This window comes from Gallinula chloropus, assembly GCF_964237585.1.
Source record: "Gallinula chloropus genome assembly, chromosome: 4".
NCBI classification, from domain to species: domain Eukaryota; kingdom Metazoa; phylum Chordata; class Aves; order Gruiformes; family Rallidae; genus Gallinula; species Gallinula chloropus.
The window spans coordinates 84,334,821-84,349,878 of record NC_140088.1 but is presented as its reverse complement, the minus strand read 5'-3'; the positions used below and the strand labels follow the sequence as shown (position 1 = coordinate 84,349,878).

Below are 15,058 nucleotides of genomic sequence, written 5' to 3'. Positions count from 1 at the left end.
GAGGTGGACACCTTACCAATAGCAAGATTCTGAGAAGCCAACAGCAATGAAAGGTTTTTGTCTAAAAGCAGTTTGTGGGGTTGGAAGAGTCTTGGCAGTTTGATTCAATTTCCAAATCCTTAAAATAGTTTAAAGTCCTTTTCTTCTCTGTAACGGAAGTCTGCAGTGCTGTTTATTGCTAGAAGTGATTAATGTTGTTAGTCTTTGTCTCTAGTTGATGATAGTAATTTGCCTGAACTTAATTGCAGTTATCATGAAATACACTATTTTTAACTTCATTCTTCAGAGTGAGTTATTATGTAAAAATTCACCAGGATTCAACAAGTTGGAAGAACTGAACAACCAGTTCAGTTGTTCACAAGAAACCAAATGTGGCAGAATTATTTGTGTGCTGTGCTCGCTGCTTTGGAGAGGGTTTGTACCCAAAGCTTGGGGGAATTGAATGCACTTTAGAGATCCTCTTCCCATGGAAACCCACCTTGCCAAGTTTTTAGTTATAACGTGATCATCTTGGCTTGTTGGAGCTACTCTTCACCCTCCTGCCTCGTCACTGAATGTTCTCTCTGACTTGACAAAGCCAACAGGGACTTTTGCTGAAGTTATTGCAGAAGCTGCTACCTGAATCTGCAGTTTTGCCCATGAAGTCAGCTGTGAGGACTTCACAGCTCCAGTGCAGAGCACAGGATGTCAGTGGAAACCCACCATCTCGTTGATCAGTCTGTGAGGCTGCACTTTGCACTTCTGGGGCAGAATGAGATGTGAATTCCTCCTCTTAACCCTCCTTGGAGACTGCTTGTCTGAGAGAAGAGTTGGGACGGTACCTCAGCCCATTGCAGCAGAGTTTATCAGAAATCATCTTCCCCAGTCCTTCCATGCTGCAAGCACTGCTGTTCCCAGCAGGCACGGAGCAGGAGCTCTCAGGAAGGAGCATCCAGCCACCAACCCCAAACTCCAGTATCCCAAGAGACTCTACAAAGCTGTGAGTTCTTGCCTGTATTTTCCTATAGCCCGATGCTGCCGCCAGTGCCTGCACAGCCCATGAGATTCACCACCTTTGCTGTTACTTCAGCTACTCCCTCTTGTTGCCACAGCTCTGAAAGCAAGACCTGGGGATGTTTTATTCCTACTTTTGTATTCTACTTTTGTACTTATTTCTATATTTATATTTATTTCTGGTTTTTCTCTCCTTTAAAATTGCTACAGCAGCCTCCAGTTACCTTTACCTCTCTCCTCTTGCATGACGACTGAGTGTCCACACAGGATAGAGAGCGGATGCTCGAGAGGTGTGTGGGAATGGTTGATCTTTAGTTTTAAGGTATTTGCCTGACATTCAGAAGAGCTGAGTGGTTTTTTCTGGCTCTACCTGGAGGTTTCTGGTGCCATTTGGTAGTGTGTTACTGTAATGAGTAGGTGTGTGGTCAGGTCTGGTCTGAGCTGAGATTGCTGTTCCAATTACGGGGCTTCCCAGAACATTGTTTGGTAGTGCAGTTGAAATTTAGATGAGCATCACTGTTCAACACCTGGCTGTTTATTGAACAAATACTTCCCGTTTGTCAGATTTGTGTGGTAATTTTTTTCTGATGCAGAGAAATGGGGGACTAAATCTTAAGCACCATTTTTAATTTAGAGGCAGCTCTGCCCCTGTTTGCTCTGCACAGCAATCTGAGAGCTCGCATGGGGAGACAAAGCATATATAATTGGCATTTCTGAGCCAACTGCTGACTGCAGCCAATTAGCTGAAAAGTGACAATTTGTGACTACTGCAGCAAGGCAGCACAGTATTGGAATATAAATCGATTTCCATCTTGGTATAACTTCAGAAGTGAACTAGTTTTTATATTTGCACAGTATCAAGTGTTTGTGCCATAAAGCTCAATGGCTTAGTTAGTATTGCAGCAAGTGAGGAATAAGTCATTTATCTCTTTCATTGGTCCTTCACACAGGAGCAGCGTGGCTCGTAGTAGTAGGTGTGAAAATCAAATTTTAGTGGAGATTTTATTTTTACTTGTTGTAGAATGTAAATCTGGGCATGTGAAGCTCTTCAGCTGCACCAAGTTGGGCGAGAAGTTTTTCTTCTGCAAAATATAAAAGCAGCAGTCTGTCTAGTGTGCTTGGATGCAGGTTGGGTTTTGAGCTTCTGGTGATCAATGAAGAATTCTTTTAATGCAAGCAGGAACAGCTCGATCTGGATTTCTGTCTGGGATGTCTCTGCTTTCTGAAATCCACCTCTCCTGGACCTGTAGCTGCCAAATGAGCTGGTGTTGCAACCATGGATGGTTTTCCCTACTCAAATCTGTCAGCTTTCATTTGGGCATCACAACTCCTCCTCCTCATCTCCCACCTCTGAATTATGCTCCACTTTAACTTCTTGTGTGTCCTTTTTTCAAAATCTGTGTTGTAGTTTTGCTGCTCATTTAAAATAGATCTGTGGTGCCTCTAAAAGGGGAATGTCCTGCTGCCTCTGTGGTGCAGCACCACATTGCACAGTGGTGGAACCTCCTGAAAGCTGCCTTGACAAAGACTCATTTTCAGCAGCAGTGGGTTGTGCAATCTGAGTTATTGCACAGCTGAAGCACACCCTGTGCTCTTGCTGTGCAATGGGAATGTGGGAACAAGTGGTTAAGGGGATGGGATGGTGAGGATGCACACTTTGCCACTGTCTGTAACAAGCCTTGCTTCCTTCCCATGGAGATCCCAATGTCTTTTGTTTTTGTAGATGTCTTGTTCTGCGCTTAACTGAACAGTAACCCTGCACAGAGGAAGGGAGTTGCATTTCTGTTTCACTGTAGAATGCCTTCATTCACTGAATTTGTATTCCTTTTCCATTTGTTAAATTGCCATCCAGTGCTCGGTGCATCTCAGTGTGAACAGTTCGGGTCTTGACTGAGACAGGGCGTAAGGCTAATCAACCCTTTTCCAGGTGAAGGTGGAACAGAGGGCAACTGAGTCCCCTGCATCCAAAAAGAAAGTGTCTTTTAGCATACTGTGACACAAGGCTCCTGCAACAAAGCTGCTGTAGGTTATCCTTGAGCACCAACAGAGCAGCAATGGTTAGGTTGTTTTAAGAACAGGGTTTCTTTTGGCTACGGGTCGTCCCACTCCATTTGCCTGTTGCCTCTTACACCTAGATTACAAATACAATCCATGTTCACTCAGTGTTTATTTTCCCTGACATTTTGTGAGGTCTTAGCCCACAGTTATTGTCCTGTGATATACCATAATGTGAAGATGTAAAGAAAGAGCAGGTATTAATGAGCTTATTCTTTCCAAGTGTGATATAGTGTCAGTGCAGAGGGTGGGTAGTCTTTACTTGCCTGCTCTTCTGTGCTTTGTGGTTTACTCCATGGCCTGATCTGAAAGGTAGAATTAATTATAGTAATGAGGCAAAAACTAACATCTACTTTTAAGCTTACTATCACATCCAAGAGTTTTGCAAGAGGGATGCAAGGTGGTTCTTGTAATCTCAAATCCCAGATTTGAGATGTTCTTCTGTCCAGTGAAGTTGTTCTTCCATCATTTTCATTGAATCATCTAAGCTTTCACACTGCTGAAAGCAGATTTAATAACCCAGTAGTCATTTCATTTTGTTGTTCACCATCTGGTTCAAAAGGATTGCAGATAGGACAAAGGACCTCTTAGAGGCCCTGCTGGAGCAGCAGCTGGAGGCCACATGAGATGACTTAGGGCCAGAAGAATGACAATAGGTTACCCCTACTAAACAATGAATGGAGCTTCTAGTCCATCCATGAAACCAAGGGCAAGGATACACTGTGGAAATTTAAACCATCTAAATGTAGGGGCCTACAAATGTTTTCCTGTGCCTTGGGTCCCATTATAGATGGAGATTTAGATCTGGAAATTCTTAGGTTATCCTGTACTAGCCACCTTCGCTGGCCAACTGAATCAAAGATGAGGTTTTCATTGAGTATAGGCATATACCCCTGTGTTCCTGTTTTTAGGTATCTCAGTCAGAGTCTGATCATCTGAGTCTCATCTGAAGAGGTCAACAGATGCTTCCTACTAAAAAGCTGTCCTGGGAACTCACATTACTGAGATGATTTGAGAACCACCTGCCCAAAAAGGGTCATCTTGCCCTGCCGCTCCCTTGGGTTGCCACTACTGAGTTTACCTCATCCCTCAGTGAGCTGGGTCAGCACAAAAATACCACAAAAGCACCCTACGTCCCTACAGTTACCTCTCTGCTGGCTTAACAGGTTGCTCATTAGAGGTGTTCACAGAACATGATAAGCAGTGTCAGCAACATGCTGCAAAGCTGGGACCACCTTTTAGGTGATGGAGCTGGATTGCTCGATTGGCTTGGTTTTTCCTGAAACCTCACCGCTAAGGCTGTTGGAGTTGGCTTGTTGCTCCTGTTGAGTGGACAAGCACCAAGAACAATGTGTGTTTTCATGTTCCTCTTGAGCAGAAGAGCAGCCTTTCCCTCCCCCATCGCTGTCACAGAGGGCACAATCAGTGTTTTGATGACTTTGGCATCGCTCAAGAATGCTTAAAAACCATTTGTTTTTCAGCAGGTCCTTTGACAGAAGCACAGGCACTCAGCATTCAGGCCACAGCATCTTGTTATTGTTGTGTGTATTCTCCAAGGTCAGATTGAATCCTTGCCTCTAACCATTAACAAAAAAAAAACCCAGAAGAGAAAGTTGAAGGTGCTGAAGATGAAATAGAGAAAGATGCACATAAATGTCATCTGCAGCTTGTTTAGCTGTTGGCTTTATCTCTTTGGAAGCTCGTGGAGCTCCCAGCCTTTCAGTCTTCTGTGCTGCTTTTTTGTTTGTTAACTTTGGCGCTGGGACTAAATTTAAATCAAGAAGCAAAAGAGCCTGAAACCTCTTGAATTTCCATGGGTTTCGGTGCTGTGTGGTCCTGTAGACTTTGGAAACACAAGTGCTGTAGCGTTCTCCTACCTGCTAGGTGAGGTTAATAGATCTAGCAGTAGGGACCTTTTGACCTTTTGATATCTTCTGAATTCACAGCAAGCACCAAACTCTGGTCGCCTGCTTCATGTTGCGCCTTCTCTCTTGTACTTCTCTGGTTTCATAAGTTAATCAGACTTTTGTTTTTCCCTCCTTTACAATTCTATTCTAGGAGCATGTCCCATTCAAAATATCATACCCAATTTCCCTTTTTCTCATCCCCAATATGAAGTAAGTTTGAAAAGAAGGGCAGCACTGATGTGAATCAAGTCGCTTTGTACGATAGCAGAGAAAGGCAGAAACACAGCAGGTGAATAGTCCTGAGTTGTTACCAGGGAAAGAAAATTCATTGAAACAATTTTTTTCTCTTGTGTTTTCTCAAGTGTTCAGATACCCAAAATATACCAAACTATGTTATGAAAATGCCATACTTGGAATTTTCTTCAGTACATTCGTAGTTCATCAATTAGCAAGTATAAATCAGGAGTACTAATATTATGTCTAATATTAGAAATTATTTGAATTTGGAGCGATTTGCCCCATCTGGATGCCCCGTCCCTGGAGGTGTTCAAGGCCAGGTTGGATGGGACCCTGGGCAACTTTGTATAGATCCAGGCCTGGAGGTTGGTGTCCCTGCCTGTGGCAGGGGGGTTGGAACTCTGTGATCCTTGGGGTCCCTTCCAACCCAGACCAGCCTATGATCCACATCATGGCTAAGAGTTTGGTTTCTACTTCTCTGAAATAGAGAACAAGTAGAGGGAGTGATGTTGTGATGATTTATCTGTAAATGTGTTTGTTACAGGTAAGTGAGAGGAGTTATCCCAATTACTTTCTTGCTGTATTTGATGGGGGAAAAAATATTTCTGCAGAATTTGTTGCTGGTTTGGTGTTACTGATTTTTCTTAGTGGTCCGTGAAATTCAAGTCCTGTTTAAAAGCACTTCTAAATCAAAGGCTGGAAGCTTGAATAACTTCAGATACTGTTGAACATGCTTGCTTAAGGTGAATTTGTTTCAAAATAAGAAGGTGGCTAAGAGGAAGCTAGACCCATTTTTGTACAAAATTATTCTCTTGAAATTATTCTTCAGTTTCTTTTCTCTTTGAGCACAAAGTTGGGTGCTAATGCAAACCAATTCCTGGTACATCATCCTCCCAATTTGTCAAAATTCATGCCAGTCACAGACTGTAGTTTCACTCCAGAAATACTTTGAGTTTTAAATACCAACTTTTACTGAAATGTCAATTGGGTTCAAATTACTGTTCCTTTACACACAGTATATAGTGGCCAAGGACTTTGCCGTTACCTCCTTTGAAAAATACATGTGTACTGATTTCCAAACTGCTGTACCTTTTAGATGTTGGGTAGCTAGAGGTAGCCAGATTTTCTCTTTTGGCTTAATATTTTATGCTAATCAACAGATAAAGAAAGTAAAACTCTTTAATTACACATTTTTATCCGTCTGTAGAGCCAGTTATTTTTATTCATCTGGAAAGCAGCCAAATTATTTTTGATACTTCAAATGATGTGGTATTAGAGAAAGCGTGACAGGGTGGAAGGCTTTCTCAGGTACCTTTTCAGATCAGATAAACACACAGGCTTTATAATATTCCCTGGAATTAATGTAATTAATTTTCTGATCCGTTTTGATCTTAACTATTTATGGCTACTGCATTATTCCTAAGAACACAGTGTAAAAACATCTCTAAAGGACACGTGTGTTACAAAAGCAGTGATTGGATTTTGCAGCTGAGCTGCTCAGGACTGGGAGGAGGCTCTCTCAGTCCCCAGTGTGAGATATTCCTGCACTTATATTGCTTATTCCCGTGCTACAAAAATGAGGTTTTTTAAAGAATGGATAAATGAATCTTTTGCTGTCATTTAAATTTAATTAAAAATCCATACCGCTACAGAAATTTGTGCCATATTTTTTCCTATATTCAGAATGAACAGCCTACTTTAAACTGCTGTTTCTAACCAAACTTTCTGTGGAACTGAATTAATTAAGTCCTAGGAGCAGATTATATTAGGGGAAATTAAGCTCTAAGTAAGCAAACCATTAACAATTATGATACTAAATTGCCTGTGACAGAGATTGGTCAGGTTTAATGGCATAAAGTGTTTTCAGTTTGTGAGGAGGAAATTGCAGAAGCCAACCTGGGCTTTATTTTTTTTAATCCATGTATGAGGTTGAGCTCCTCAGTTGGTCTTTGTACTAGAAGAGCTCTAGCAGGTAGACAGAAAATCCACCACTGGTAAAGCATTTGTGATGCTGCTGTGTGAAACAACCCCAAAGCTCCCTTATCTGTTTTATTTCATAGAATTGTAGAATCATAGACTGGTCTGGGTTGGAAGGGACCCCAAGGATCACAGAGTTCCAGCCCCCCTGCCACAGGCAGAGCCACCAACCTCCAGGCCTGGAGCTACACAAGGTTGCCCAGGGCCCCATCCAACCTGACCTTGAACATTTCCAGGGATGGGGCATCCACCCCCTCTCTGGGCAGCCTGTTCCAGCCCCTCACCACTCCCTCTGTAAAAAACTTCCCCCTGATACCTAATTTAGCTTCCTTTAGCTTTAATCCATCCCCCTTGTCCTGCCATTATCTACCCTTTTAAAAAGTTGATTCCCCTCTAAAAAGTTGGTTCCCCTATATGTATTTGTTTAATACACTTTTATTATCAGAAAATGAGAAGTCCTTCTCTGGTAAAAGGTTAGAGATGAGTTCACAGACTCAGTAATCTTTCCTAGAACCCGTCTTGTCTTTTGTTTGTTTGTTTGTTTGTTTTAATTAGCAGATACTTTTTTCTTCTTCACATTGTAATTGGAACAAGTTTTGGTTTCCATCACAGAAACTGGCCCTTCTGATTGTCTGCAGATTTCTTTGTGCTTTCCATTTTCTTTCTCCACAAAAGAAGTTTTAAATAAGAGCTGTCGATACTTAATATAAGGTCTTTGTTTTGAACTGCGTCTTTTATAGTCAGTCAGCATCATAGTTATTCTCAGACTGTATTTCCACATACTGGATACATTATGTTTGTATTTTAAGGTGTGATATTTTAGTAAGAAAATCCTTTGCCTTACAGAAACACCAGGATAATTCTGTGAATATAAAACCACCTCACTTACCATGTGCTGAGTTTTAAAATACAAAGTGAAATCATACTCACTCTCTTTTTTTCTAATAAAAAAAACCAAACAAACTATTGGGAAGCACTTTATAAGGAAAAAAAAAATCAGAAAGAAAACTATGTGTTCTCTTGTCTTTGCAGGCAGTAATATTGAGGTCACAAGCATCTGGTCTGCAGCTTTCGAGTTAGCTTCCCAGTGAAACACAAGTTATGTACTGTAAAGGAGCTTTCAGCTTCAGAGCATTGCAATCTATTTACACAGAAATTACATTGGTCAGCTTCTATAGCAAGTTACAATGCCCACTTAAAGCAAATATTATAGTAGAAGGTGCTCTAGAGGAACAGAAATCTAAGCAGTAACTCATTTTGCGTGTATTTGGGAGTTTTGGAATGTGACTATTGCTGGGAGGAGAGATTTGTTATTGATGCTAATGGTGCCGTAACATGCAGTTTATAAAGGACCAAGGCCAACAAATGACACCCAGGGTGAAGTTAATACCCATGGAAAGCTTTTGTAGGGGAACATTTCAGTTTAGTATTGCAATAAGTTCGGTTACTTCATGAAAGAGTTAATATCCTGTTGTGGTGCTGAGATTGATAGTCAGAGGAAATAGGAGGTACCTGGAAAGAACTTCTGATTCCTAATATTGCAGAAGTTGCCTTTCTGTTGGCTTCCCTCCCCTCGGCTTTGTTATTTTTAACCAGGCTCCCTAATCTCTCCCTTTGCCTCTAAACCACCTCCCAGTTTCCTGTTCGCTTCTTCCCTCTGCTTTTTGTCCAAAATATTTGGTTGTTTTCCACTTTTCTTTCCAGTGGTTTGCAGGAAAAGTGAGTTAAGATGAATGCCATAGCTGTTTTTACAGTATCTGTTATCTTCTGTGTCTCATGCCTCTTTGCTGCCCTTGGTGTAAGTTACTTATTTGAGGAGATTTTGCTGTAAGAATATTCTTTGAAGGGGAATGTGCATTTTCAACTTTGGAATGTTTTGCTTTGGGTTGCTGTGTAGACAATAATTAAAGATGCTTTGTTTTTAGCTCTGTGGAATTTCTGTGCTCTAGCAATATGAACTTGTTCTCCCAGGTAGTTCAACGTGCACTGGAGACTGTTCCTTGAACACTGTTGGGGGGAGAGAGAGAAAGATGTTATGTTAACTTGTTTAGGTTTATTTTTTGGATCTGTGATTTCAAAAGAACGTGAAGCTGCAGTTTGTTTTCTTTTTGCTCAGAATATTTCAGTGCTTCTTCAAAGTCCTGCTCAAAAATGTTAATTAACTTAAGTGAAGATGTATTCCATTGTGCTTTTTTTGATCCCCACAGCAATGCATCTTAAATATGAATCTGCTTTTCAGTAAGTAATAGAAAGCATTTGCTTCTCTCTTGCAGATTGCATTCTCACAACACAGCAACTTTATGGACCTGGTGCAGTTCTTTGTCACCTTTTTCAGGTACTTTTCATTTAAAAAAGCTAAATACTTCTTCTTTAGCAAAGATCTTTGGGGGTTGTTTTTCAGAGTTGTGTTCAATTTTTATTGTTGTTTTGGGTTTTTTACTTAAATGTCCTACTTACATCACAGCCTAGACACTGAAAATCTCCAGTAAAGTATATAATTAGGAAATAGGTTAAGAAAATTGCCTGCCTGCCTTTGCAAATGTGTCTTGTCCTGTGCAGGCAGGGAAAGAGAGGTTGGGGGTGGGGGAGGCTTGTTGAAATGGAGAAGTTCCATTGCAAGTAGTGCAGAAGACAGCTGAGTTACCAGATCGTACAAATAAAGTGTGATGTCTAGAAACTGCAGATGCTCACACATCATCAGACACAAACTGTAAATCAGGGAAGTGATTTTGCAAAGAGTTAAGCGTGGACTAATTTCAGACTCTTTAGGTAGCACCTTTTGATTTTAAACTCAGCTCTGAGAATGTGCCAAGTTAAATATGAACATAAATTGAAGCCAAATACCCTTCTGTCTAACCTGAACTGCTTGGTAAAATTCCTTTCTTAGTGTGAAGCAAACTGATGACTTCTGAGGAGCTGGAACAAATAGAAGTAATTTTAATACTCATTTCCTCTTCCATCCTCCAAAAAAGCCCAGCACCAGGTTCAACACCTCCCAAAGCGTAGCCCCCATTTTTAAAGTTTCAAAATCTGATGTGTCAGCCTCTACTTTAGGAACTGTTAATATTCCACAAACATAAACCAATGCTTGATCAATAGGGAGAACTCCCTCAGGAGGGATATACATGCAGTAAACAGTACTCCAGGTCGTACAGTCTGTTCTTAAGTAGACGGTATTATGGCCATTTTAAAATGAGCAGTGGGAATAATATCTTGCTCTAGATTCCATGCTAAATTTAATTAAAGCAAGGAGCTCCAGATGGACCCTTCAGACAAGTGGTTTATATCAATTATTTTTTTTTTTTAGCATGTAGCTTTTATGAAGTGGAGTGTGCTTTAATGCAGGGCCAGGTAGAGAGCAGGCTTGAGCCACCACCTCGCGTCCGTGGATATGGAGTAGGTGTTTACTCCTGAATCAGACTCCAGCATTTCAGTGGAGCAGAGTCTGACTAGAGACCTGTAACTAGCGGTGTTCCCCAGGGCTCGGTGTTGGGTCCAGTCCTGTTCAATATCTTCAGTGACAATCTTGATGAGGGAATAGCATCCACCCTCAGCATGTCCTGATGATACAGAGCTGGGAGGAGTGGCTGACACACAGGACACTGCGCTGCCATCCAGAGAGACCTGGACAGGCTGGAGAGCTGGGCAGGGAGAAACCAGATGAGGTTCAACAGAAGCAAGTGTAGAGTCTTGCACCTGGGAAGGAATAACTGGTTGAATCAGTACAGGCTGGGGCTGACCTGCTGGAGAGGAGCTCTGCGGAGAAGGACCTGGGGGTCCTGGTTGATGACAGGTTGGCCATGAGCCAGCAGTGTGCCCTGGGGGCTGAGAGAACCAGTAGGATCCTGGGGTGCATCAGGAGGAGTGTGGCCAGCAGGTCGAAGGAAGTGATCCTCCCCCTCTACTCTGCCCTGGTCAGGCTCCACCTGGAGTATTGTGTCCAGTTCTGGGCTCCCTGGTATAAAAAAGACAGGGATCTCCTGGAGAGAGTCCAGAGGAGGCTACGAAGATGATTAAGGGCCTGGAGCATCTCCCCTGTGAGGAAAGACTGAGTGAGTTGGGACTGTTCAGCCCAGAGAAAAGAAGACTAAGGGGGGACCTTATTAATGTTTATAAATATCTCAAGTGTGGGATGCAGGGGAAATGGGCAGCCCCTTTTCAGTGTCTGTGAGGACAGGACAAGGGGCAATGGCTGCAAGTTGGAGCACAGGAAGTTCCACACCAACATGGGGAAGAACTTTTCCCCAGTGAGGGTGCCAGAGCCCTGGGACAGGCTGCCCAGGGGGTGTGGAGTCTCCATCTCTGGAGAGATTCCAGTCCCGTCTGGACGCCGCCCTGTGCAATATGAGCTGGGGAGCTGCTTTGGCAGGGGGGTTGGACCCAATGAGCTCAGGAGGTTCCTTCTAGCCCCTATGATTCTCTGATTCTGTGATTTCTTCTACTGAATCCACCACACTTGAAGTCTTCCTAAAAATCTTTCTGGCAGGAAAGTTACTTCTAAGGAGAACGGATAGGGAGGATGTTGTTTCCTTAGTTCTGTTTTAGTGGCATAAGATCAACCCGCACTTTAAAACCTGTCCATGAGTTCTTTACAGACCCAGATCCACCTGTGCATCAGTGTGTGAAACTCTTCAGTCTGCACAATTCTTTCCCTTCTGCTATTAGAGGAGAATCCTTTCAAGCAGAAGACATGCATGTGAAACAGCAAGCACGTGCAGCTGCAAATCCATGTCCAAAAGTTGGGCAGATTGAAGAGAGTCAACAGCCATTTTCCTTCCCTCCCTCACTGCTAGCACACGGATCTCCTTGAGAACTAACGCTGCAGTATTATTTACCACCCCAACGTGCCAGAGGAATAACAACGTGTATTTGGGAGGAGACAGTTTAGTGGTGTTTTCCCACTAAGCATTTATAACGCATTAAAACTTCTTTGCTCCTTTAACTATAACTACTGCTGAGTTCTTCTCCCCGTATTTTATTTTACAGTCACTATAACTCGCTAAATAGCCAGTGTATTAGAACAGCATGATCCATCTCTGCTGTTTGTAAGGGGAACTACTGGAACGCTTGCATTTTTAATGCTGTAGGGTGCATTTCATAATTATAGTTGAATCCAAGTTAGACCATAAATAAGTAATACCTGATAGCCCCCTGTGATGTTAATGAGAGAGAGAGTTGGCTGAAAAGTTGCACACTAAGTAGAGGCAATGAAAATGCTTTCTGCAAAGACTAAAGACAGTTGGTAAAAAGCACCTTTGAGATACGGGCCACCTTGAAGTGGAAAACCAAGATAGGTCTCCACTCTTTGAGTGAAAAGGAAACAGAGACTTTGTGCAGGAAAATGGATGTGTAGAAGGAGTTTCTGTTAGCACATCCAAGGGTCTTGCTTCTTTTTCCTCATTTTGCAGGCAATTTTGGAAATTCTTCTGGCAAATTTCCATGTCATTCAAGAGCTGGGCTGCTGTGGGTCAGAGGGGGGTTGTACCTCACATTACAGAGGTGCTGTTAGACTCCTGGAGCTCCTTCTGGAACTGGTGTTCAGCATGAAGCCAGGCATGCAGCTGTACATTACCAGTGTTTTATTGTGCAACACGTTAACATTTTATTTGAAGCTACGAAAATGTCAGTGGATAAAGGTTGGGTAGGATGGGGAAGTTACAGGGTCATTAATATTGCATTATAATTGGAGCCGCAGGAGAAATGATATTCTAAGGGTTGTTAACCTTTGCAAAGTGAAATGAATTGCAAGCAAACTGGGTTCTTTTTTTCCTGTTTCCCCCTCTCTGCTTTTCATAACACAGCTCTTGAATTTACAAATTTTACAGCTATCTTTCAGCAGGTAGTTTGAGCTTCTTTGACAGTCTCTAGTAAACATTTTTATTACTACCTGTACTTCCTTATCTTCCAAAAAAAATCTCTGTATGCCACCACAGCTATAATACGTATTTCTCACCAGTGTATTTTTACATACAGAGGGTGTAAAAATATTTGTGGCCTTCTAAACTTGTATTGCTGCCCACTGATCCTTCTTCCTCTTTATTTTTTATAAAACACAAGTGTATCTGTATTGGCCCTGTGCTTCCCTTCTTTATTGGCCAGTTCTGTAGAGATTTATAAGAGGAATCCTAGGAATGGTGTGAATGGAATAAGGATGTGTAAGCACCAGAAGAAACAGCAGAACAAGTTGAAAGCAGGGCTTGTATTCTAACAGGTGACAGAGTTGGCTGTAAAGCAGTCGAGGATCATGTTGATAACCCTGTGACTAGTCAGGAGGAGACCTCTTGCTCCAAAAATTAAGAGGGCAGCAGCAAGGTCAGAGCATGTCACCACTGCTGTTCCTTTTCCTAGTGTAGCAGCCCAAAGAAACTCAAAATGAGGGAGATGGGCATGTTGGCCAACAGATGTGCCTAAAAGATCCAAGATGTGAACAAAACTGAAACCAAAAGGTTCTGCCAGAGTTGTTGTTAATCCCTATAGAAGAGATCTAAACCCCCTAAACCCCAGGTTTGTTGTCTCCAGGAAAGAAGCCAGGCAATGTGGTGAGGACCTCATCTCTTGTCCTCTCTGTGGGACATAAGTGATGTTGGCCAGACCAGCTGGACAATACATTTGGCATTTGTGGGTACAAAAGTGTTAATGGGTATGATCAATTTTTCTCTTAAGTTTTCTTAAATATAATCACCTTCAGCCTGGAGAAAAGATGCCTCTGGAGAGACCTTATTGCAGCCTTTCATTGCATAAAGGGGGCTTGTAAGAAAGATGTGGACAGATTTTTTAGCAGGACCTGTTGTGATGGGAGAAGGAGCAATGTTTTTAAATTAACAGGAGATTCAGACTAGATATAAAAGGAAGAAAGTGGTGGAACCCTGGCACAGGTTGCCCAGAGAGGTGATAGAGGCCCCATCCCTGGAAACATTCAAGGTCAGGTTGGACTGGGCTGTGAGCAACCTGATCTAGGTAAAGATGTCCCTGTTTACTGCCAGGCAGGTTGGACTAGATGGCCTTCAAAGGTCCCTTCCAACCTCACACATTCTATGTGTCTGTGATTCTACTCTGTGATCTCATCTTGAGCTTTGTGTACATTGATTTAACATAGACCTCTGATGTCTTCTACTGCATTTCTGTTCTGTGTCCTTCCATGCACAGTTCACCCCATTTCTTGGCTGCTCGAAGTCTCATCTTTCATATCTGCCATTGAAATGTCTTCCTAGTGGTGTTCAACACTGAGTCCCTAGTCCCATCGTGCTCTAACCATGGTTATTAAAGAAATGGGTGGATTTCATTAATAAAAGAGAAGGTGCAAGCTTTGTGTTTTCATTGTGGCACATGAAGTCTGAATAGTAAATAGTGTAATTTTACACAAGTGGACTTGTTCCTCAGAAAGGCTTCAGAGAGAGCAGCATTTGTCTCCATACAGCAATCAGGTGGATGGTTTAATGTGCTTTATATTGTTTTTGCTGGCTGTAAACATTTGTCCAGTGCTTTCAATAAGTGGGGATGGCCTGTTGCACTAATTCAAATATTGAATTGTGCTGAGGATATTTTATTTACTCTTTTTGCTTATTAAATAATTTCTCACTGCAGCACTATTGGCATTACTAAGTATGTGCCTAAAATGCAGTCTGAATACCTTTTTTTTTTTCTCCCAAGGAAAAGGAAGATCTTGGGAATATCTTTCATTTAGGTTTCTGTGTGTGCTGTGCCAAAGCTTCTTTTCTTGTCAGTGCAGTTGATGAACACCAGAGAGTAGTTTGGTTAGCAGTCATAGGTGACCACATCAGGGTGAGCCACATAGCTCTCCAGGGACCACTGGCTGTAATTAATTTGGGTATTTCTCATTAATTGAGTTGACAATGTGTGATCAGGTTACCCTGGAGACTAGAGAAGAG

The 15,058-nt window shown here is 42.1% G+C and overlaps 1 protein-coding gene across 1 annotated transcript in view; it reads left to right on the top strand.

Annotated features, from left to right (window-relative positions):
- Positions 1-15,058, top strand: part of ATRN (attractin) — a 153,841-nt gene that overhangs the window by 105,036 nt on the left and 33,747 nt on the right. Inside the window, exon 25 of the mRNA XM_084263364.1 lies at positions 9,443-9,504. Coding sequence (XP_084119490.1) covers positions 9,443-9,504 — 62 coding nt within the window. The remainder of the gene's footprint in view (positions 1-9,442; positions 9,505-15,058) is intronic.